At 52.6% G+C, this 21,598-nt stretch overlaps 2 protein-coding genes across 3 annotated transcripts; one reads left to right on the top strand and one right to left on the bottom strand.

Annotated features, from left to right (window-relative positions):
- Positions 1 to 978: 978 nt before the first annotated feature.
- On the bottom strand, positions 979 to 2,236 carry TEX38 (testis expressed 38). The gene is made up of 2 exons (XM_072649345.1): positions 2,077 to 2,236; positions 979 to 1,711 (listed from the first exon to the last, which is right to left on the bottom strand). The coding sequence occupies exons 1-2, from the start codon at positions 2,111 to 2,113 to the stop codon at positions 1,176 to 1,178; spliced, it is 573 nt and encodes a 190-aa protein (XP_072505446.1). The 5' UTR covers positions 2,114 to 2,236; the 3' UTR covers positions 979 to 1,175.
- A 2,541-nt stretch (positions 2,237 to 4,777) lies between these two features.
- On the top strand, positions 4,778 to 19,602 carry ATPAF1 (ATP synthase mitochondrial F1 complex assembly factor 1). Of its 2 annotated transcripts, none has more exons than XM_072649343.1 (9): positions 4,778 to 5,116; positions 6,592 to 6,700; positions 7,599 to 7,649; positions 8,443 to 8,505; positions 12,419 to 12,469; positions 13,603 to 13,650; positions 14,947 to 15,042; positions 17,007 to 17,114; positions 18,557 to 19,602. In XM_072649343.1, the coding sequence occupies exons 1-9, from the start codon at positions 4,782 to 4,784 to the stop codon at positions 18,749 to 18,751; spliced, it is 1,056 nt and encodes a 351-aa protein (XP_072505444.1). In that variant the 5' UTR covers positions 4,778 to 4,781; the 3' UTR covers positions 18,752 to 19,602. The 2 variants fall into 2 exon arrangements, with proteins under 2 accessions (XP_072505444.1, XP_072505445.1); XM_072649344.1 differs by having other exon boundaries at positions 4,856 to 5,116; positions 6,592 to 6,684.
- The last annotated feature ends 1,996 nt before the right edge of the window (positions 19,603 to 21,598 follow it).

Raw genomic sequence — 21,598 nt, 5'->3', positions numbered from 1 at the left:
GGCCAACAAGCCCAGCCCAGACATGAACAAGAATCCCACCCCCTTCCTCAGACAGCACAGAAAACAGACAGGGAAATGACAGGGAGCAGAGGTAGGATTCGAACTTTTGATTCCCAAACGCAGTGCTCCTTTTCCACAAAAACTAGGAGTTTGGGGCAGGTCCCTAAATTATAGTAGGGGCATTTATGCAAAGCAGGAGGAACTTCCTCACCCTGGGAGTTTATGAGCCACTGGGCACAGTGAGGGTGGTGGCAGGTCACACCTGAAATGCTTTCTGGCACAGTTCTCCCCAGAGCAAGTAACCTGCCATCTCCAATCGAAGAACCTGTTTCTTCTTTGCTAAGGGGGCAGAATAGTTGTTTCCCCTTCCTTCTCAGTCAGTCACAAGGAAAGACTTTTCAAAACTTAGATGTCATATGATTGTCATTCTAGCCAAAACCTCTGAGCCTTCCTCTTCACCCTACATTAGGTTGTGCTTCCCCCACGAGAGTCAGGAATGGAAGGATCATTGATTTGAAGTCTGAAGACCTGAGCAATTGGGCCCATGTTTAATGGGTACCTGCTATGATTCTGGGTATGAGGCTACCAGGGTGGTGCCATGGAGCAAGTGGAGGCTGGTGATGCTCAGCTCCAAGTGGTTAACAGGATGACTTGGAGAAGATTAGGCCCATTGTATCCTCATACCCTAGGGTCCTGAGATTGAGAGTCAGAAGGGAACTTGGAAACTGTGAAACCAATCTAAAGCCCTGGCTTTTCAGGCCCAGGAGTGAAAGCTTGTCTAGTCACCCTGGCAGGAAGTAGCCTCCTCTGCCCCTCACCCCAAGATGAGGGATAGTGCCTCTCAAGTCTCTCAGGACTGTGGTTCTGGTCAAATGATGATTTAGGGCCTAGATTCAAGGCCATGGTCCCAGGTTCACCGTGTTTTGGCTGCCACGGCCTCCACCCCACCTTTCGGCCTCAAGACCAGTGGGTCTGGGTTTTTTTTAACATTTTATTAAAAAGTTTAATATCAGATTTGAATTGGATGGGGATAGGCAATCGAGAAGACAGAAGCCATGAACTTGCAGAAAAAAGATGATTGTGTGGGTGTGAATCCAGAGCAAGCAGCTGGCCACTGGGGCATCCTGGTCCCCCACCCTACACCCCTCCCCATGTTTCCATCAGACCAATGCAAGCTACAGCTTATAGGCCAAGCCCTTAGTGTTGAAGCAATAGTCCCGATGGGCCAGAGCTGGCAGTGAGTTAAACTGGACCCTCCTCTCCGGACAGACGGTGAACGGGAAAGAGGCGGAGTGGTTCACCATGGGTGGCATGTTGCACAGTGAAGGAGCAAAGGCCACCTCCTGGAAGATGCGGTTGTGTGGCACTGGGGTGGGGTAACAGGCCAGGGGTGGGGCGGAGGCCGGGGACTTCAGGAATTTGGTTGCAGAGGCCTCCCTCCTTTCCTCCTGGTTGCTAGTCAGGGGCTTGGGAGCCTCTGGGTTGGGGTTGGCCACTGGGAGGTCCACTCTGGTATTCATGCCATACTGCCGACGCTTGTTGATCCAATAGAGGAGGGGGCTGTAGGTGAAGGTGGCCGCCTGCATCACCTCTACCCACTCCTGGGCCTGCTCCTCCCTTCGAACCTTCTTCCTCCAGTGGAGAAAGACCATGCAGCCGCCGGTAACCACAGAGCACAGCCCCAAGACCCCAAAGTATAGTGGGAGCCAGACTTGGGAGAGGAGATAATAGGGCTACCATTAACCAGCAAGCAGAGATGGGAGCATTCCACCCACTCGACCCCCAGCATGCTTCCCTCCTCCGAGAAACCCCGAGGGAGGGTGGAAAAGTTGTAAAAGACTATGGGCCTTATCTATGCAGCAGAATTCCCATTTGGTATGAGCCCAAACAACTACCACTCGGGGAGCCCCGGAGGCCAAGGTGGAGACATCCATGGCCAGCAGAAAAGAGATCGTGGGGATGAAGGTCTTGCCACCCTCACTCCCACCACACAGACGATCTAATCCTCCATCCTGACACCAGGCTGTCCTGTCTGCTCTCTTTCCTCAGATGGTGGAGGAGAGAAGAGCCACCTACCACTAGGGATGCTCAACCGTTCTCCTCGGGGATCCATAAGGGTAGAAGGCTGGGTGGTGCTGGGCCAGTGGGGGCCTCAGGAGGCTCTCCAAGGGAAGGCCCTCCTTCCTAGTCCTCCTCCAACTAAGATCAGAACGCCCAGGCATTATTGTTCCTAAAGGTTGCCAGGTTCTAGAACCAGAACATTCTAGTGAATGGGACAAAGAGGCTGACACCCCCACTCTAGCCCCAGTACACTAAAAGAAATGGCGGCCCCTCCTTGAGATACTGTAGCATAATGTGGTCATGAACTCCACTGGGGAAAGAGGTGATTTAGCGTCTCTAGCCTTCCCCTTCCTGCTCCCCACACCCCAAGGGCTCCCTAGGGCAATGCTTTGAACATCACAGGCCAAGTTTACTGGATAATGGAATGAGTAAAGGAATGAATGAACGAACATTCAAGGTTTGCATAGGGTTCCACATGCATGTTCATTTCTCTTGTAATAACCCAATTTTTCACATAGATTTCATGAAGTTGCGATTTCCTGTTGACAGCTGGCATCCATGTCATTTCCCCTTTATTGTAATGGAATGTAAATTCTGTGAAACTTTTGTCTTTCTAAGCCCAGTAGGTCCTAAAGGTCCTGGCCCATAGTGTTCTAAGTGCATCTGTGCCTTATCTCCTCGGCTGGCAGCCCCTGAGCTCCCTAAAGACACAGACTGGGTGGTAGTCTACTCTTGTCTTCCCCAGCAGAGCCAAGCACAATGCACAGAAAATGAGTTACCTGATAAATGCAGAGTGAATCTGGACTTGTAAAATACAGGTCTGAAAAGTCTGCCATCTAACTGGGGACCTAAAGGCTTTAAGGAAAATCATTGAGAAACATCTATCTGCACCCAGTAGATAAAATTCCTGGGGCTTAGTCAGGAAGACCAGGGAGGGAACTTGCCTTGGCCACTTAATAGAATGATCCTGAGCAAGTCAGCCTCTGTTTCCTCATCTGTAAAATGAGAGGGTTCAACTGGATGCCCTTTAAAATCTTTTCAGTATCTAAATCTGTTCTCATTGATGATCCTCCTTGGAACCAGCTCCGTGTGCCTCTGCCTTTGGCCCAGCTTGTTTGAAAACCTTTGGATCTCAACCCAAGGTACCAAGCACTGACCTTGGGGCCAGCGTGTTCTGGGTTCAGAGATCGGCTTCCTTTGGTTCCAGGTGTTCTCTTGTTCTTTTGGCATTTTCACCATCCTTTCTGTTGAGGTTTGGGGTGGTGGGGACCCCAAAATACCAACACACTGAGTCCTGCTCGAATGAATTTGACACAAGCCTCCTTAAAACCAAAGAAAAACTAAATTTATTAAGGATTTGCCATACTAGGTTGACTCTTAAGGAGCCTAAGCATTTGTAATGCTTGTGTTCACAAGCAGGCCAGATAGAATCTCAGGTAGACAGAGAAAGAGCTGGATTGAATCTGAGCACCTTCATGGAGGCGAGATGAAACTTAAACACAGAAGAAGACTGAGGGAAGCATCCCAGTGTCACCAAGTAGTCTGCGGTCCCAGGGATGGTCTTGATGGATCAAACCCAGGGAGGATCCTGATGAGAGTGGCGGGTAGTCCAGACCATCCACAATCCTGGCTGGGCCACTTGGACCTCAAGAGAATGCTAAGTAGTGGCCAGTAGTAGGATCAAAGGGAGGAACACCAAAAAGAATGCTAAGTCCAGTGAGGGGAATGCAGGGAATCCCCAAGGCCAGGCTTTCTGGGGCCCTTTGGACACTCCAGTCCAAGGCACAAAGGTCCTGCTCGGCCTCGTACCCCCTCCCTTTCACTCCCTGGGCCTCGTGGCCCCTCCATCCACAAACCCCAGGTCCAGGAGGGCTTTGTTGGTGTTTCAGGGTTCACCAGAGAAATGCTGCAGCTGCAGATTCAGCAGCATCCCCCTGCACGGTCCAGAGAACGTCCAGCAGGCATCGGGTGTTCTTGGCACTCGCTCCAGGTCTGCTGGAAGGGGCCCTGGGTGGGGCATTATACCAAATCATAGGACCAAAGGCTTCGAGCTGGGAGGGTCCTCCCATGGGCTAGTGACTTCACCCCCCCAAACAGCGCCTCCCGGCTGACCCCGGGGACTGCACTGAAGAGGTCAACGCAGAACCTCTGTTTGCTTCAGCTTCCCCAACTGTAAAAGGGGGGATTGTAACAGCAGGCTCCACCTCCAGTGGTTGTTGTGAGGGTCAAAGGAGCTACTTGAACCAAGCTCTCGGCATACAGCAGGTGCTGCATAAACGCTCATTTCCTTCCCTTCCCAGCTCTGCCTCTCTTGTACGCGGTTCCTTACACGGGCTGTTCCCCCTTAGCCGGAGCCCTTCTGGTAACCCCGGGGCTTCCTGCCAGGCCCGCCACAGGAGGTGCTTAATCCATGCTCAGTGGGGGCAGGATCCAAGCCAGGGCCTTTCCAGCTCGGAGATCGCGACTGTCGGGGCCCAGACCCGGGCCAGCGGCCGGGGGGGCGGGGCAGATGGAGGACTGGGCCGTCGGAGGAGGGCTTCAAGCATGGGAGCCCGCGCGGAGTTCAATTCTACACGTGCCCGCTCCAGTCCGTAACCTCCCCGGGTCCCTCCCCTCTCGAGGCTGCGCAGAAGAGGCCCCGCCCCTTGGGCAGGAACGTTGCCGCAGCGGAACCTTGGGGGCGGGGGCGGGGGCGGAAGCGGCGGCGCCAGGGGAGGGGGATGGAGGGGCGCACGACGGCTGCGGCGGAAGAGGCGGCGGCGGAAGCCACCGTGGGGGCGGGGGCGGAGGGCGAGGGGGCAGAAACTATGGCGGCGGCCATGGCGGCCATGGCGGCGGGGGGTGCGGGCCCAGCCGTGCTGCAGGTGGCTGGCCTCTACCGGGGCCTGTGCGCCGTGCGCAGTCGCGCTCTGGGTCCGGGCCTCGGCCTGGGGCTTGTGGGCCCCGAGCAGCTGCGGCTCTTCTCCGTGCGCCGCAGTACCGGGAGCGGCGAGACCGAACTCGAGACCAACCCCTACTATGACAAGTACCGGGAAAAGATCCAGCAACTGCGCAGGTGCGGAGGGGAGGGGCGGGGCGGGGCGGGACGAGGAGGAAGAGGAGCTCCTCCCTGTAACTGGTGTAGGGACCAGATTCTGCCACTGCGCAGGCGCCGAGGGGCGGGGCAGGGACGGAAGGGCGCTCGTCCCCTGACTGCGCAGGCGCCGAGGGGAGGGGGGGGGGCTAGGAAGCAGACGAGTCCCTCCCGTAGACTGCCTTGGGACCGAGTCTCGAAACTGCTTAGAGGAGGCGGGGATGCTGGAACTCGATTCTGCGGCTGCGCAGTGGGTAGAGTCCGGCTTGGAAGCCTCGGTGCTAAGTTCGAATCCCGTGACCGCTTGGTCTCTGGGCTGGCCATAGCAGCTCCGTTGCTCCCTACTCCCACTTCCCCAGGGAGCCCCTTCCTTCGCCTCCTGCCCCTCGAGTCAGCTTCCCGGGCCTCAGTTTGCTCGTCTGTAAAGGGGAGGGGGTGGCCCCTGCCCCTGCTAGCTGTAGATGGCGGAGCCTTCCGAAGATTCCCGGCCCGGGCCGCTCCATAGCCTGGGCTCAGAATCCAGTGCCTCTGTAACCTCACAGTGCCAGGTGTATATAGCCAGTACTTAATAAATGCTGGCTGACTGACTTGGCTCAGAATGCAGTGTCTCTGTGTCTTCACCATGCCAGGTAATACAGTCAGTGCTTAATAAATGCTGACTGACTGAAGTCAGAAACCAGTGTCCTTATAGCCTCACAAAGACTGGCATACAGTGGGTACTCAATAAATGCTGGTGGCCTAGCTGTCTAGGGTTGGAGACCAGCCTCTCCTTTCTTGGAGGCTCTGCCTGGCATCATGTCCAAGCCTGACATTCCACAGTTCCCAGCACCCATAGTGGCCAGAACCTCTGAGGGCTGGGGACATAAAACATGGGATTTCTATTTTTCAAGGGCCTCCTCTGTGTCAGGCAGGTGGGGCTGCTGGGGATCCTTAATCAAACAGCTGTCTGTCCACAAACAGGGCCTGGGCCTTGGGGGTCACTTAGTCAGGTAGACTTGAACTCAGCTCTTCCTGGCTTAAAGGAAGGAAAGAGGTATTAAGTACTTCCTGCCAGGCCATTTACAAATATCTTTTCTGATCGTCAAAACAGCCCTGTGGGGTTGGTGCTGTTGGTCCTCATTTTACATTTGAGGAAACTGAAGCAGACAGTGGTTAAATGACTTGCCCAGGGTCACACAGCTAGGAAGTATTTGAGGCTGGATTTGAACTCAGCTCTTTCCTAGTCCAGACCCAGGGCTCTATCCACTGAGCCGCCTTGCTGTTCCTGGGCCATGCTGTCTCTCATACAGAATAGATACCAAGACATCATGGGCTGAGAGGGATCCTATTAGAGGTCCTTGTCTCTACTGTGCGCCCCATCATTAGTCTCATCTTTCTGGACATCAGAAAAGGTGAAATAGCAAAGTCCAAGACACCCTCCTCCATGTTGACCCCTCATCTTCCACACCTTCCTGCAGGTCTGACCCCGCTGCCTTCGAATCCCGCCTGGAGAAGCGGCATGAGCTTCGGAAGCAGCCGGTGGGACACTCCAAGCAAGCCGACTTTATCAAGTGTGTGGAGCAGAAGGCAAGAGAGCTTTGCTGCAGCCAATGCAGCCCCCGCCTGATAGCCTGGCCCTGGGGATGCACCCAGGGGTGTTAGGGGTGGGGGTCTAGCTGGGTTCAGTGCTCACATTCATGGTGAGGGAGGTCAGGAGGGGCCCCAGCAGGGCACGAGAGTCAGTGCCACCTGGAAGGAAAGGAACCTCCAAGGAGTAATGTTCCTCACCAGCAGGCCCTCAGCCTACCAGCCAGCCCTCCCTAATATGGCCTTGGCCATCTCCTGTCAGGTGTGTCTCTGCAATGGGGCTCAGGCTGCATCCCTCAATGAGACTTCATTTCTAGCTCTTGGCCTGGAATCCAGTTAACCCTGAGCCTCTGCATGTATGAGGAAGACATGGAAATGGGAGTCCCCCAAGTCAGGCCAGGCCCGGGTGCCCTATTCAGCCTATGGTTGGACCTGCCTTTTGGCAGAGATCTGGGCTCCTCTGTGGCTCCTTTCAAGAGCCTGCCCCACCTGGTACCCACTCCTCCACCCCACCCCAGCCAAGCTAGACACACATACTCTTCCTCCCCCTCCCACCTCCTCTAAGAAGCAAACCATAAAATTCTGATTCATCCTGCTGGTGTCTCCCAGTGGAGCCCAGCCAAGAGCTCCTGGGGTCATTGTTCCTGAGGCTGGGTAGCTGGCCCAGCCCCTGCTCTTCTTTTTGCTCTAGGCATTCTCCTCTCAAAGGCAGCCACTCACCAAGAAAGGTGATCAGGAAAAGTCTCAGAGGTAGGAATGGATATTGTAAGCAGAGTGAAGAAGGCAGATTTGGTGAGAGAGGGGCGTGCACTGTCCCCTTGCCTGGCCACCAGCAGCTTACCTGCCTCAGTTCCCTTTCCCTCCTGCAAAGTGGAGACCAGTAACTTCTTTGTTTCAGACGGAAGCCCTGGGGAAACAGTCTTCGAAGAGAGGATTCACTAAAGACAAGGTAGGGTTGGGACAGGGGTGCTGGGGTGTAGCCCAGGTTGCCAATGGCTCTGCCTTAGTCAGCCACTCAGAGTTGTGGCAGGCTCAGTGCTTGGCTGCTTAGGGTCAGATGTGCTCCCTCCGTGCAGCCTGAGGCTTCCGGCTGAGGACTCTGGAGATGCTTTGCCTCTTTGTGTCCTGGGGAGAAGGGAGAGCCCGTGTCTTTATTCCTACTTTTCCTATTTTACCGGGGTAGAACATGAGGGCCCAGAAAGGCTGAGTCGCACCAAGGCTCCTCAGGTTTCTGCCAGCTCAGAAGCAGAAGAACACATGTGACAAGTGAAGCTTACCAAAAGCCTGCCCAGAGCATGAGATTGTGAGAAAAAACTTCTTCCCTCTGTGCCTTAACTTCCTCATCTGTAAAACGATGAAGGATCATGGGTCTATGGACAAATCTCAGGGTATCATCTGGCTCCCGGCCCCACCCCAGGGTAGTCCAGCACTGAGCCCCAGGGACTGCCCAGACCCATGGGACCTGTGGTAGCAGCAGGCACCTTTCTCCAGTCCTTCGTGGTCACTCTGGGCCATCCTGAAGACTGGGGCCTGGGGAGAGTGAAGAAATACTTTGGAGGCAAAAACCAGGGAGAATTCAAAGCAGCTCTTCCCCCACTGGGATGTTTGTGAGGAAGGGATGAATTTGGGAGATGAGCAGCAATATGTCAGCCCCCAGGCAGTCTCTTCTCTGCCCCCTCCCCTCCTGGAGGCTGGAGCTGCAGTGGGACATTTCCTTTGACTGCCTTCATTTCCCGTTTCAGACTCTCAGCTCAATCTTGAACCTTGAGATGGTGAAAGATAAAAGTGGAGAAGAGATCCAGCAGGTAACATATTTCCTCCTCCTTCCTTGGGGTGAGCAGCACTGCTGTTCCCAAGCAAGCTCTGAAAGTGAGTGCTTTGTGTCCCCAGCCCAGCACCAGGTGCTCCAGAGTCTTGCATCCTGTCTGTGTTTTGTTCTCCCAGCACCTTTAGGGTAGGCTCTTATCTCTTCTCCAATAACTGTGGCAGCTCCCAGCTGGTCTCCCCATTCCCAGCCCTACATATTTTAACTGTAGACCCAGTAAACCTTTGAGAAACCCTGCTTCTGTCTTTTCCCACACCTACTTCAAAACCTCTAGAACCTCCACTTGTACCACTCATCTCGTGGAGGAATTAAACTGAGTTTAGAAACTTTAAGTCCCATAGAACTGGGTGGTACTGGGAGGGGATAGAGCCCTGGGTCTGGAGTCAGAAAAACCTGAGTTCAGCTGCCACCTGAGGCATTGACTAGCTGTGTCGCCCTGGGCAAGTCACTGAACCTCTATCTGTCTGTTTTCTGATCTGTAAAGGGAGGATAATATGTGCCCCTACCTCCCAAGGTTATTATGAGGAGCCAATGATATTTGTAAACTTTCAAATGCTGTATAAATGCTAGCTACCTATTTTTATTATTAATAATAATAATATCCAAACTCCCTGTCCTGGTAGTCAGAGCCCTCCTAATCTGGCCCCAGCTGCTCCTGACCATGCTTTACACCAATGTTATCAAAACTACATAGAAATAGCAGCCACCAACCTGTATATGAGGATCTCCGGGGTGTGTAGTGACTTAGTCACATGTTAACATGCTCTGTGTTTTCTCATATTTTTATTTATTTTGTCAAATATTCCCCAATTATATTTTAATCTAGTTTGAACCTCACTCAGGAGGTTGGGGGGTCACATGTTTAGGAAATGTCTCACAAGATAAGAGAGGGCAGAATCTCCAGATCACAGTCATAGTGCAGGTGAGAGGTGTGAGGCCTAAGCAAGGATGTTACTTGGAAAGATGGGCATGGCAGAATTGAGCAGCTTCAAGGTTCTATGGGCTGAGAGAATGTGAAAAGACGAGGATACTTCTGGGGTGACTGCAGGGATGGCAGCACCCTCAGGGGAGGGTTTGGGGAAGAGATGGTGTACTCCATCAAGGACATGCAGAGCTTAAGATGCCCACCAGGCCTGCAGTCAGAAAAGTCCATTGGATAGTGGTGGTGTGGGTCTGTGTCTTAAGATACAGAGCAGAGCTATAGATAGAGATCAGACACCTCCATAGGGATGGGGAGAAAATTAACCCAGAGGGAGGCCTCTGAGAGAGAAGAGGGTACAGGGTGGAGCCTGGGGATCATCACCAGTTAGGATGGAGTGTGTGTGGTGGTGCACTGAAGGAGACTGAGCAGAGGGCAGGCAGGCAGGTAGTAAGAGAATCAGGGAGCAGAAAGGAGAGAGTGTTTAGGAGAAAAGACTGGGCAGCAGAGTTGTATGCCGCAGACAGATCAATCAGTCAGTCAGCAAGTATTAGTAAGTGCCTCCTGTATGCCACGCCCTGGGCTAAGCTCTGGAGATACAAAGAAAGGCAAAAGATGGTCCCTGCCCTCAAGGAGCTCACGGCCTGATGGGGAGACCACATATCAACAGAGGGAAGGTGCTAGTGTTGAGAGGGATGGGAGAGGCTTCTTGCACCTGTCAGGAATTCAGTGAGGACCTGAATTAAGCCAGGAAACATGTGAGGTGAGTGAGGTGAGGTGAGGTGGGGAAGAACATGGCAGGTCTGAGGAACAGACAGTGAAAATACCTGGAGTCGGGTGATGGTGGGTCCTGTGCGAGGAACATCCATTGTCGCTGAATCACAGAGGTTGGGGAAAGGAGTAAAGCGGAAGACTGCCAGAAAATGGGGATGGGAACAGCTTCTAAAAGTGTCTAAAAGCCAGAGAGCGTCTGTTTTGTCCCAGTGGTGATAGGGAATCCCTGGAGTTTGTTGGTTAGAAGGGTGACATGGCCAGACCTGTGCCATAGGAAAATCCCTGTAACAGCTGATGGAGGACAGATTGGAGTGGAAAGAGCCAAGACCCCCAGTCCCCTCCAAGCACTAGTGCAGTGATAATCCAGCCATGATGAGGGCCGGCAGCCAGGGGGTAGCTGTGTCAGAGCAGAGAAAGGAAAAGAAACACTATGTACGACAGACAGAAATGGCATGTCAAGAATGAGACCTGAGAAAAGGATAGGAGGTTTCCCAATGAAGAGGGGGTGACTGGCCTTGGATAGAGTAGTTTCAGTTCAGTGAGGAGGTCAGAAGCCAGACTGCACATGGTGATTGAAGGCAATATTAAAGCACCAGCATAGAAGAGAGGAGAGCTCTGGGTAGTTCCTTGAGGGCATGGGAAGGGCATGGGAGGGGAGACCTGGGCCTGCTTGTGGGTTTCAGGGAAGGAGCCAGGAGAGAGATGGGGATGGAGGAAAGTGATCATGGGATCAGACAGGTAGGGGGAATGGGGGGGAATTGGAGGTCTTGATGAAGACAGAAAATGGGATTGGGAGGAGTCAGACAGTAAGAGGCAGAATGGAAGGTCCAGCTCAGACAGGGAGATTTGGGGATTCTGGAATACAAAGGGAGAGGGTTTGTTGAGTGACAGTGAGATCAAGGATGTAAATGTCACTGTGTGCAGCTGGGGGGCCAGGATGTTGGAGGAGGCAGCTCTGGGTGGGTGTTGAAGGCCCCTCAGTCAGTGGGCAGGAATTAGGGTGAAGAGGAAGTCTAGGGTAGGGCCATAAACTGAAAGCTGCATTTGGACCAGTGGAGGTGGAAACCTTGTTGCCTCCTTTGGGATCAGTGGTAGTGATGAATGTGGTGCCAGCACAGGGGGCTTCTTCAGTCTGGCCAGACAGAGACAGCGGGGCAGTCAGCCCATTGGATCTAGAGTGGGGCCCAAGACCTATGATCATAGGCCCAGTCAGCTGTGTTCCCATGGGGGACAACTGCGGCCTGTGATATCACAAAGGTGGAGGATGGACTTGTTCACCACCTGCTGCAGCCTTCTGGGAAGGGGCTCACTCACATGTTGCTTAAGTTGGTTTAAGCTTAAGAAAAAAGCAGAGGACAAATAACAGGGAAGGACATGAGGCTGTGGAGGGATGAAGGCAGCATCTTGCCTGTGTTCATAGGGGCTGAATTTGTCATGGATTTTTAAAGAAAACCTGGAGTGCCTGGGCTGTTGCCAGGAACAGCTGGCAGTCTTAGCCTTTGAAACGGCATCCCCAGCAGTGTACATCCTTCATCTCTTCTGATCCACACCCCCATCCAGAGCCTGGCTGGTCACAGACTAGGAGCCGTGGCCTGTTCAGTTAGGATTGTCCCCATTCCGCAGATGAGGAAGCAGACTCAGAGAGGCTAACAGTGACTTGTCTAGGGTCACACAGCTGACATCAGAGGCAGGATTCAAACCCAAGTCCATCACTCTTCCCCCTGTGTCTTGCTTTCCTTTCCACTCTGGCTTTGCACAATTCACATCATGGAGATGGAGCCCTGTCCTCCCCCAGACTTTGGGGCCACCTTTGGTGCCTCATTTGAAATAAGACTAACTCGGGAGCCCTAGCGATCTTACCCAGCATGCCACTGATGTTGGTCTTTGGAGGGAGGTTCTAGAGAAGAGTGTGGCCAGATCTGAATGCCTGGGGGAACGTGGTGCCAATGTTCCTCAGGACACTGCCCCCTGAATCAAGTCCTGCTGGGGACATTCCACAAGAAGGCATCCTACTGGACACCAGCTCGTTACTCCTTTTTCACTAAGGGCCAGTAGCATTACTCATCATAAAAATTTAATTGTGGAAGTTTTCCTTCCCCATCCAGTTCTGAACCATGAGCATTAGTGGGGAAGGCTGACTGGCAGGGATTCTCTCTGGGTCCCCTGTGACCTCACACTGGTCCTTCTCATCTCTCACCAGATTTGGCAGCAGTATTTTGCAACAAAAGATACCATCTACGCTGTTATCCCTGTAAGTTGTTTGGGAGGAAGGATGAAGGTGTTGTGAGCAGTGTGACGGCCAGCCCTGAGCTCTGAGTGGGAGGCTGCCTTTTCTGCTTCTCCAGGGGGACTTTTCGTGCTCCTCTCTGTGCCTGGCATTTGTGGGTCTTCTTTGTCCTTTCCCTGTCTTGGAGATGTCTCCGTATGCCAAGGCCTTGGTAGGAGGCCAAGGCTGCCAGGATATTTCCAGAGTCGTTTATTGCTCCATGGTATACTATTTGAAGACACTGTTTCTAACAGGCCACCAGAACTAATGGAGCTGGGAAGTCTTGGGATCACAGAGTCGTGAGGTAAAGCTTTCCTGCTTTGCCAGTGACTGGTAGGAGTAGCCAGCATGCTGGGTGACTGATGAGGATTCAGAATGTTCTTGCCTGGCTAGAACATTGAGATGAACCTCATACTACATTTAGGGAGCAAGAAATGTAGAGTCTTAGACATGGGAGCAGGAATCCATTCACAAGCGTAGGGTGGGAGAGTGTGTCTAGGGGCACTTTGTCTGGAAATGATTTGGGTGTCTTAGGCGATCACACACTAAATAAGAGTCCAAAATGTGGCGTGACAACCAGGAAAGCCAAGGCAATCTCTAAGTAGCATATTTTCGGAAAGACTGGATAGAGCCCAGAGGAGAGCAGCCAGGCAGATGGAAGCCCCGGGTGCTTGTGCCTTCTGAAGCACCTAGGAGTGTCAGGGTAGGAAGAGAAGACCCGGAGGGGGAATATGTTTGAAGGGTTAGCAGCCTTGGGGGACATGGGAGAGGCGGGGAGCAGAACAAGGAGCTGTGAGGGAAGGGGGGAGGTTCCACTCCACATGTGGCCTCTCATGGCCCAAGTATTTGCTGAGGCCTTGTCAGGCTGGCAGGAACCAGTTGTGGGGTGAGCCTGAGCCCCAGAGGGCTGACCGTCTAGGTACCTGCTGGTATCCAAGCCTGTCATTGGTTTGTCTTGGTGTTTCCTCTGTCAGGCTGGCAGGAACCAGTTGTGGGGTGAGCCTGAACCCCAGAGGGCTGACCATCTAGGTACCTGCTGGCATCCGACACAAGCTTGTCATTGGTTTGCCTTGGTGTTTCCTCTGTCAGGCTGTGGTTTTCTTGTTTCTACCCTGCAGGCAGAGAAGTTTGACCTGATCTGGAGCCGGGCCCAGAAGTGTCCATCTGTAAGTTCATCTGCCCCCTGAGGGGGGAAGAGACTGTGGCTTTAACTGCCCTGGCTGGCCTGTCAGCATGTGGGCAGAGATGCCAAGGCTCAGGGACCAGGGCCAGTAGACCTACTCAGTCACTTGCCCTTGGCGGTCTAAACCACAAAACTCTCATTTGGGTGAATTCCCCAGAAGTGGAAAAGCTTTTCCTTGAAGGCACTGATCTTTTTATCAGCCTCTACATCAGTGACTGGAGATGAGTCCTGGCTTTGAATCCAAAACACCTGGGGGCACACTCTGCCTTGGGGGTCTGTCAGTAAACATGAAGCCCCTGCTATGTGCCCAGCACTGGGCTAGGGATGAAAGACAGGGAAAAGGCGCTCACACATTAATGGGTGAGAAAACAAACAGCTACATGCTAAGGTTCAGACAATATGAATGAAATTCTCTGCAGAAGGAAGGCAGGTGCATTAAGAGGAATTAGGGAAAGACCAGGACTTAAAGGAAGCCAGGAACAGGGGTTAGGAGGAAGTACACTGCAGGTATTGGGCACAGCCCGTGCAAAGGCTGGGAGTTGGGAGACAGAGCAGCCACAGAGAGGCCAATACTTCTGATCACTGAGTACGTGAGGGGCGTGGGTGGAGAGGCGGGAGTGAGGGGAGGTCCATATCAGAAGATTTTGTGGTTGATGCTGGAGGTGATAGGGAGCCACAGCAGCATCCCAAGTAGAGGGAATGTCTTGTAAGTCCTTAGCTTTAGGAAGATCATTTTCACAACTGAGTAGAAAGTGGTTTACAGCCAGGGGAGAATTGGCACAGGCAGGCCCACCAGCAGACCTTCAGGGTGAAGTGAGGAGGGTCTGCACCAGGGTGGGGCAGAGAAGAGGAGGTAACATCCACAGGCTTAGCTGCAGCCAGGTTATGGAGCTATGTGATGGGGAGGAATGGAGAATGCCACCTGCCACCTAGGTGAGGGCCTGGGGACAGGGAGAAGTTATGATTTCTATTTGGGACGTGTCGAGTTTAAGATGTCTGCTGGCTAATCCAGTTTGGGCTGTCTGGTTAAGCAGGCAGAGAGGTTGGGCAAGAGAAGTGAATGTGAGAATCACCAGCATAGAGATGGTCAGAGGATCCTTGGGAGCTTATGGGTCACCAAGTGACAGGGTATAGTGGGAGAAGAGAAGGGGGCCCAGGACAGAGCTCTGAGGGACCCCCCCCCCCCATGGTTAGAGGGAGGGCATGACCTGGTGGCACCTGGGAGGTCTTTGCTGGACATCTCACCCCCCAGCCCACCCCCTGTGTTTGCTTCCTGCAGTTTCTATGTGCTCTCCCAAGGAGGGAAGGTTATGAGTTCTTTGTGGGACAGTGGTCAGGTTCAGAGCTCCACTTCACTGCCCTTATCAACATCCAGGTAGGTGAGCAACATTGCAAGGCTCCCAACCAAGAGGGGCGGGGTTTGTTATTAGTTGGAGTCAGAGGTGGGTGTGTCTTTGCCCCCCAAAAGTAGGGCTCTTCCCACAAATAGGAAGTAAGGTTCAGGGGTTAGAAGCAGTCCCAGGGACCTTTGCCCTGATGCTGGAGAGGGAGTCATTGTGTCAAATGTCCACCTCCTTTAGGGGGCCTTCTCTGACCCTGGACCCCCCAGGAATGTCTCCTGAATGCTCATGGTGCTTTGGACAGCATTTCTGGGGCTCTGAGCATCAGTGACCTTGGGTCATTAGTTATCTGTTTATATATTCATGGTTCATAACCACAGATGTTTCCCAGATCCCCACCCCCAGCCTGGGGACCACTCTCTCTGAGCCATCCGACAGCTTGTGCCAGATAGCATGCCTTTATCTCCCCTGTGGCACAGACTGGGTGCACCGTCAGCCTGGCTTTCAGAGCTTAGATTGGGTTGACCTGAGTGCAGGCTGCTGGGATGAGCTTGAAGGCGGGTGTCCTGATCCTCCCAACTGCAGAGGATCTTCCCTCTGAAGCCCCTGAGCATCTCATCCCTCCCTCAGGCCTCCTATCCTGATCTCAATCTCCCAAATATTACCATCCTCTTGTATATTATTTTATGTATGTATCTTATATTACCTCTTATTTACCATTCCTTCTCTGCATATGGCTTCTTGAGAGCAGGGCCTTAGCCTTCTAATTAGCCTTATTTGGTCCAGCCCACCCATTTCCCAGCCACTTACTTTCCTTACCACAAGCCACCTGAAGGGTTTGGGAGGGAAGAGCGAGATCACTCTGAAGCTTTTCTTAGCAGCCCCAGGAGGTGGTTAGTGCATGGGGGAGGAAACTGAGGCTTAGTGGCCCAGGTCACACATCCAGGAAGGGGAAACAGCACGGGACAGGTAGCCAGGAAAGGCCTGGGTTCAAATCCACCCATTCATCCTAAGCAAGTACCTTGTTTCTTTTGAGAATCGGTTTCCTTCTCTGTAAAATGGGAGTAAAAAGCCTTGCGTCACCTCCCTCCCAAGGTTCTTACTCTTTAACTATAAAAGTGCCGCAGAGTACACGCCATTGTTATTATTTCTGTGTCACCGTGGATTGTGGATGTCATGATGATTGGATTACTGAATTAAATGTAGTTCCATATCCAAGAGCCTGAGAGAGCCCAGGGAAGGGTGTCCATATTTGCCCTGGCAGGCTGTTTTCTAATTCACAATTTAAAGGACTTTTCCTGAGCTGGAGAGCCACACTTTTGGAAATGGTGCTGAGAAACCTTCTCACCCTCAGCTTCAGATCTGCTTCCCCGAGGCCACCCTCAGGCGTTGGCTACCCACCTCCCCATCCTCTGGGCAGCCAGTCCCATCTTCCTCTAGCCCCTTTCTGCTCTAGTGAGTCTGCCAGTGGGGGTGACCCCCCCTTGGCCAGTCCAAAGCTAGGTCTGTCATCTGCCCCCAACTTTTCCCTCTCACAGAGACTTCCAAGATCGGCCTTCAAGTGGTCACTTTAAATCCGTTCCTTCTTCTCTTTCATAGAATAGACCTTTATTGAAGGCAGAGGCTCTTTGGGGGCTTTGGCTCCATAGCCACAAGCCTGGCCCCTGAAAAGATGCCACACCCATGGTGTCAAAGAGAGTGACCCCATAGCATCCTCCCTACCCCCGGGTGACCCCTGTGCCCTCCCAGAACTCCCTTTCCCCTTGCATGAATGGCATTTGTGTCTTTTCTTTGGGAAATTGTTTATTCTAAGTGACCTGTGGAGCAGTCAGCATGTGGCCATTGGACCCATCTCTGCTGGGCCCAGGCCTCTGCACACACTCCTCTGTTCTCTTGGCTCCCACGGATCAGAAAGCAAGGGCTAGCACTTCGAGGTATCCCATGCTCCCTGGCCTGGCAGCGTCAGGGTGACCCTGGCCTGGACCGCTCTCCTTTGCAGACTCGAGGGGAGGCAGCATCAAGCCAGCTCATCCTCTACCACTTCCCAGAGCTCAAGGAGGAGAAGGGTATCGTGCTCATGACAGCAGAGATGGACTCCACTTTTCTGGTAAAATGCAGTTAGGCCTGTCAGTCAGCTGACATCACTAATCCCAGGTCCTGTGCCAGGTCTGGGAAACTTGGCAAGACAAGAACCAGTCTGCCTTCAAGGAGTGCCCAGCCTAATGGGGGGACAGCTGGGTACAAATGAGCCATACACAAGACTAAATTGGAGACAATCACAAGAGGGTTGACCCTGGCATTAAGGATGGGAAAGACTTCCTGTAAAAGGGGGATTTTAGCTGGGACTTGAAGGAAGCCAGGAGGCACAGGAGAGGAGGGAGAGCCTTCCAGGCATGGCCTCCTTTCTGCAGCACCAAAGGTAAGACAAGTCCCACAAACCTAGAAAGCCAGGCCTGGTGGACACAGAGTAGCAGGGTGCACCCCCAGAAATCCTCCAGGCAGATCTAGAAAACATACTAGACTGAGTGTTGATGAGGGGAGATTAGGAAAAGTCACAGTGAATCCTGATCCCAGCCCAAGTGGGCAGAGCGTGCCAGTGCCCAGCATGATAAGGGGCCCCAGACCTGTACAGATGTCAGCTGGCAGCCCTGCCAGCCACTGCCCTGCTACGAGGGTAGAGGAGAAGCAGACACACAGCATGTTATAGAGGGAGGAGGATAGTCAGAGGCAGCAGCAGTGAGGAGGCGCAGGCCTCAGGGGCAGAACACAGTCTTGGGTCCAGTTTCTAGCCTGGCCTACAGAGGAGAGAGAACTAGATCAGGAACTGGCAGAGCTCAAAGCCGGGGGCAGAGAGCAGACATTGCCTTGGATCAGACTACATGGGGAACACTACAAGCTTGCAGGTGCCCAGCAGGAGATCTTGTAATGACAGTCCTCAGTGCTCCAGGAAAGCAGAAAGAAGACTTCCTTGGTTCTAGAATGGGGAATGGGGGTCCCAGTCCCTAGAGCCAAAGAAGAAGGAATAAGCTCCCATCCTCCCAGTTCAAGGTCACCAAGCCAGAAGAATCCTGTGATAACTTTTCATCACAGTGGAAACTGGCCACAAACTCTGGGCTTGTACAAGCTTCAGAAGGGCCAGAACAACCATGTCCAGTGTAGTTAGGCCACACTACCCAAAGCAGTGGTCCTATGACACTAAAGGAGTTGGAGGCCCAGGGTTCTATTCCTGCCCCTGCTTCTCTGGCCATGGAACCTTGGTCAGGCAACCCTAGTCCTCGTGGGCCTCACAAGATGGCCTTAGACAAGATGCTTGCTGGGACTCCTGCTTGGATGCTGGGATAAACTTGTAAAGCTGACATGCCCAGCGTGCTGAACAAAATGATGCCCTTGAGAGAAAGGGCCTGTGCATGGCAGGGAGTCCATCTCCAAAGGCTGGGGTGCTAGTTTAGAAAGGGCTTCTGAGGGCAATTCCGTCCATCCAGGGCCCTTGTAAGGTGAGGGAGCTGCGTCCAGAAGGGGAGGCCTTAACCACGTTGCCTTCCCTTTCAGAAAATCCCTGAGGCCCAGTGCATTGCCAACCAGGTGCAGCTCTTCTATGCCACTGACCGCCAGGAGACCTATGGCCTGGTAGAGACCTTTAACCTCCGACCCAACGAGTTCAAATACATGGCCGTCATTGCAGAACTGGAGCAGAGTGGGCTTGCAGCTGAGCTGAGACCCTCGCGAGAACTGGACAAAGCCTAGAGTAGAGGCTGTTGTACTGAAGGTGGTGGTCGATCCTGAAAGGGGGCCCAAGGACCCATCGGACACACACATGAACGCACTCACTCACACACCCCCACATATACACACACACGCACACACATTCACACACGCGCACACACACACATACATACATACACACTGGACTCCTTTTGTGTGTTCCCCAGGATGTTTACCATGGGGAGGGCGAAGCCGGAGTTGGTGCCCTGGTGCTTGGTCTTACAAGAATTCTCTTCCAGCCTCCTTAGGCTGTCCTTGGGAAGTGAGTGGCAGCCAGGTCAGTGATGCCCAGTAGGACTGTTGACTTCCCATCGTTAACGTTGCAGTATCCAAATGTGACACTGTGCTTGCATGCCAGCCCCAAAGTGATGGAGTTGTCATTTATGTGAAGTTAAGAAGAGGTGGCACTGCCAGGCCTGCTATGGCCACGTGTGTGACTTCCCCCTCCTTGACATGCTTGGGCATGCCAGGAACCACCCTCTCCCGGGGGGGCTGCCCATTTCATTCAGAGGTTTAACTGGCCTGCGTGCCCATCTTGTGACCTCCAGGGCTGGCACTCGATGGAGATAGCAGGCAGTTTTGATGCTACCCAAGAAGAAACCAGAGTGTGCTCATTCTTCTCACCCTACCCCCCCTTTTAGAAACGCTCTCCAAGTGATGTGTGCTTGGAGGGTGTGAATCATACAGTCTGAACATATACATAGATATAAAAATGGGCGCCCAGTCCTGAACCTCAGGGTGGTGGTCCCCAGCCTGGAGCCCCATAGCTGTTAGCATATGAACAACAGGGCATGACTCCCTGGGCGAGCAATAAAGCTGCTTTTGGCTCTCCAGCCTTCTCTCTATGTGTGATGTGTGAGCAGGGATGGAATTGGCGCCAACTCTTTGACAGCAGACTCAGGAGTCCAGTGAAGCCTTTAAGAAAGTTGGGGATGCATCCCTGCTAAGTATGGGGCACAACCGGGATAGTGAGGGGATGAAGACCTCGTGTGAGGGTCAGAGGAGCCGAGGACATTTGGTTGGAGGAGGAGGAGACTCAGGAAACATGAGGTCAGAATGATGAATGGTGGGAAGAAGGCTTGGTGACAATCCTAGGTTCTATCTGGTTACCTGTGTCCCTGTCTTTTAATAATAGCATTTATTTAGAGCTCTGAAACTTGCCAAGTGATGAGATACCACAACCTTTGGAGGTAGGGGCTGTTATCCCCATTTCACAGTTCAGGAAACAGGCAGACAGAGGTTAAGTGACTTGCCCTGGATCACAGCTGATAAGTATCTGAGGCTGAATTTGGCGGGACTTGTATGTCATACTAGGCAATCTGCTTCATAACAGCTGGGGCCTGGCTTACTCTCCTCAGTGTGAGCAAAGGCTTCCTAACAGTTGGGGTGATCTCAAGCGGGACAGACTTGCAGCCTTAGGAAGTTTCCTCTCCTTGGAAGTCTTCGAGCAAAAGCTGAGTGTTGAGCGCTGTTGGCAGCATCATGGAACATCCTTGGGCTACAATGGGGCCTGCTGCCTCTGAGGCCTTTCCCAGGCCTGTGACCTCATGGCCCCCTGCTGTAGTCAGGTCACCTCCGAGCACCACAGACAAGGAGGCACGCTGACAAACTGGCAAGAGTCTTCAAGGAGAAGAGCCTGGCTGGCGAGAGGCCTGGACAACTGGTCCAGTGGAGCTGAGTGAGTTACAGGAACTTGGGAGGAAGAAAATGGCTAGAATCTGTTCTCTCATGATCTGCACAGCAACCCATGGGGAAGGGACATGATCCTTATTTTAGAGATGAGGAAACTGAGGCCCAAAGAGGCCCTCCAGACCTTGAACTCCAGTGAGCCACCGAAGGAGATTTAGGAGGATGCACTAATGATCTGAATGACAGTGGGAATGTTGTGGAGGGCCTTTTGGTCAGGTGAGAGGAAACAGTTTGTGCTAGGGAGCAAGGCATGTGACAGGAGATGCAGCCTCTGCCCTTAGAGGGCATGAACACTAATAGCTGGGTGGCATGTACTTTGTGCCATAAGAGAGGGGGCCACCATACCCCAAGAATCAGTTACTGGCCCTGCTCTTAGAAGGAAAGCTGTCCCAAAATGAAATGAGCTGCCTTGGAAAGGAGGCTGAAGGACAATGTCTCAGGTGTTCTAGAAGGAAGGACTAGATGCCCTCTTCTGACGTCAGAGATGTTGTTCATCCTTGTTAATTGTGATTCTAGACTACCCCCCCAGGTACCCCCTGTGGACCTCCCACTCAACATTCCTTTCCCACTCCAGGTACTAGCAGACACTGAGCATAAACCCTCAGATGGTTTAAAATCAGCCACAGCTCTTGTCCAAGATGCAAGAGGCCCCCCAGTGTCGGTCCAGCACTTGCAGGTGTTAGGCTGTAAGGTGTTAGGCTATTAGGAAACTGAGGTTTCTCAAAAGGAGAATTGAAAACTTAATAACCATATAAAGTGATCCTTTGAATTATCAATAAGAAATTTTTAAAAATCCTGTGATCAATTTGTCATCTTTGGCAAAGATGGGAAAAGCACTGAAGAGAAAGGCACATCAATGCATTGTTGGTAGAGCTGTGAATTACTATAACCCTTCAGGAGCCTTTTTGGAATTTTGTAAATAAAGTGATTAAAATGTCCTCACTCTTTGACCCAGAGATTCCACCCATTGCTTCAATGAGGCCATTGACAAAAAGCAAGTCTCCATATACACCAAATATTTAAAACAGTACTTTTGATTATATGCCAAAAAATTGGAAACCAAGTCAATGCCCATCAACTGGGGAATGGCTGAGCAACTGTGCTACCTGAATAGAAGGGAATCTTATTCTGCTGTAATCT

Source organism: Notamacropus eugenii, chromosome 2, assembly GCF_028372415.1.
Source record: "Notamacropus eugenii isolate mMacEug1 chromosome 2, mMacEug1.pri_v2, whole genome shotgun sequence".
In the NCBI taxonomy this organism is placed as follows: Eukaryota; Metazoa; Chordata; class Mammalia; order Diprotodontia; family Macropodidae; genus Notamacropus; species Notamacropus eugenii.
Note: the sequence above shows the minus strand (reverse complement) of the source record. Positions and strands in the feature narration are given on the sequence as shown.

Bases quoted from the DNA above. Each gene is read 5' to 3' on its own strand.
- ATPAF1 (XM_072649343.1), top strand. From the start codon at position 4,782: ATGGAGGGGCGCACGACGGCTGCGGCGGAAGAGGCGGCGGCGGAAGCC. The intron at 5,117-6,591 runs GTGCGGAGGGGA...ACCTTCCTGCAG, and splicing joins AAGATCCAGCAACTGCGCAG to GTCTGACCCCGCTGCCTTCG. The intron at 17,115-18,556 runs GTAAAATGCAGT...CTTCCCTTTCAG, and splicing joins AGATGGACTCCACTTTTCTG to AAAATCCCTGAGGCCCAGTG.
- TEX38 (XM_072649345.1), bottom strand. From the start codon at position 2,113: ATGGATCCCCGAGGAGAACGGTTGAGCATCCCTAGTG. The intron at 1,712-2,076 runs GTAGGTGGCTCT...TCCTCTCCCAAG, and splicing joins ACGGTTGAGCATCCCTAGTG to TCTGGCTCCCACTATACTTT.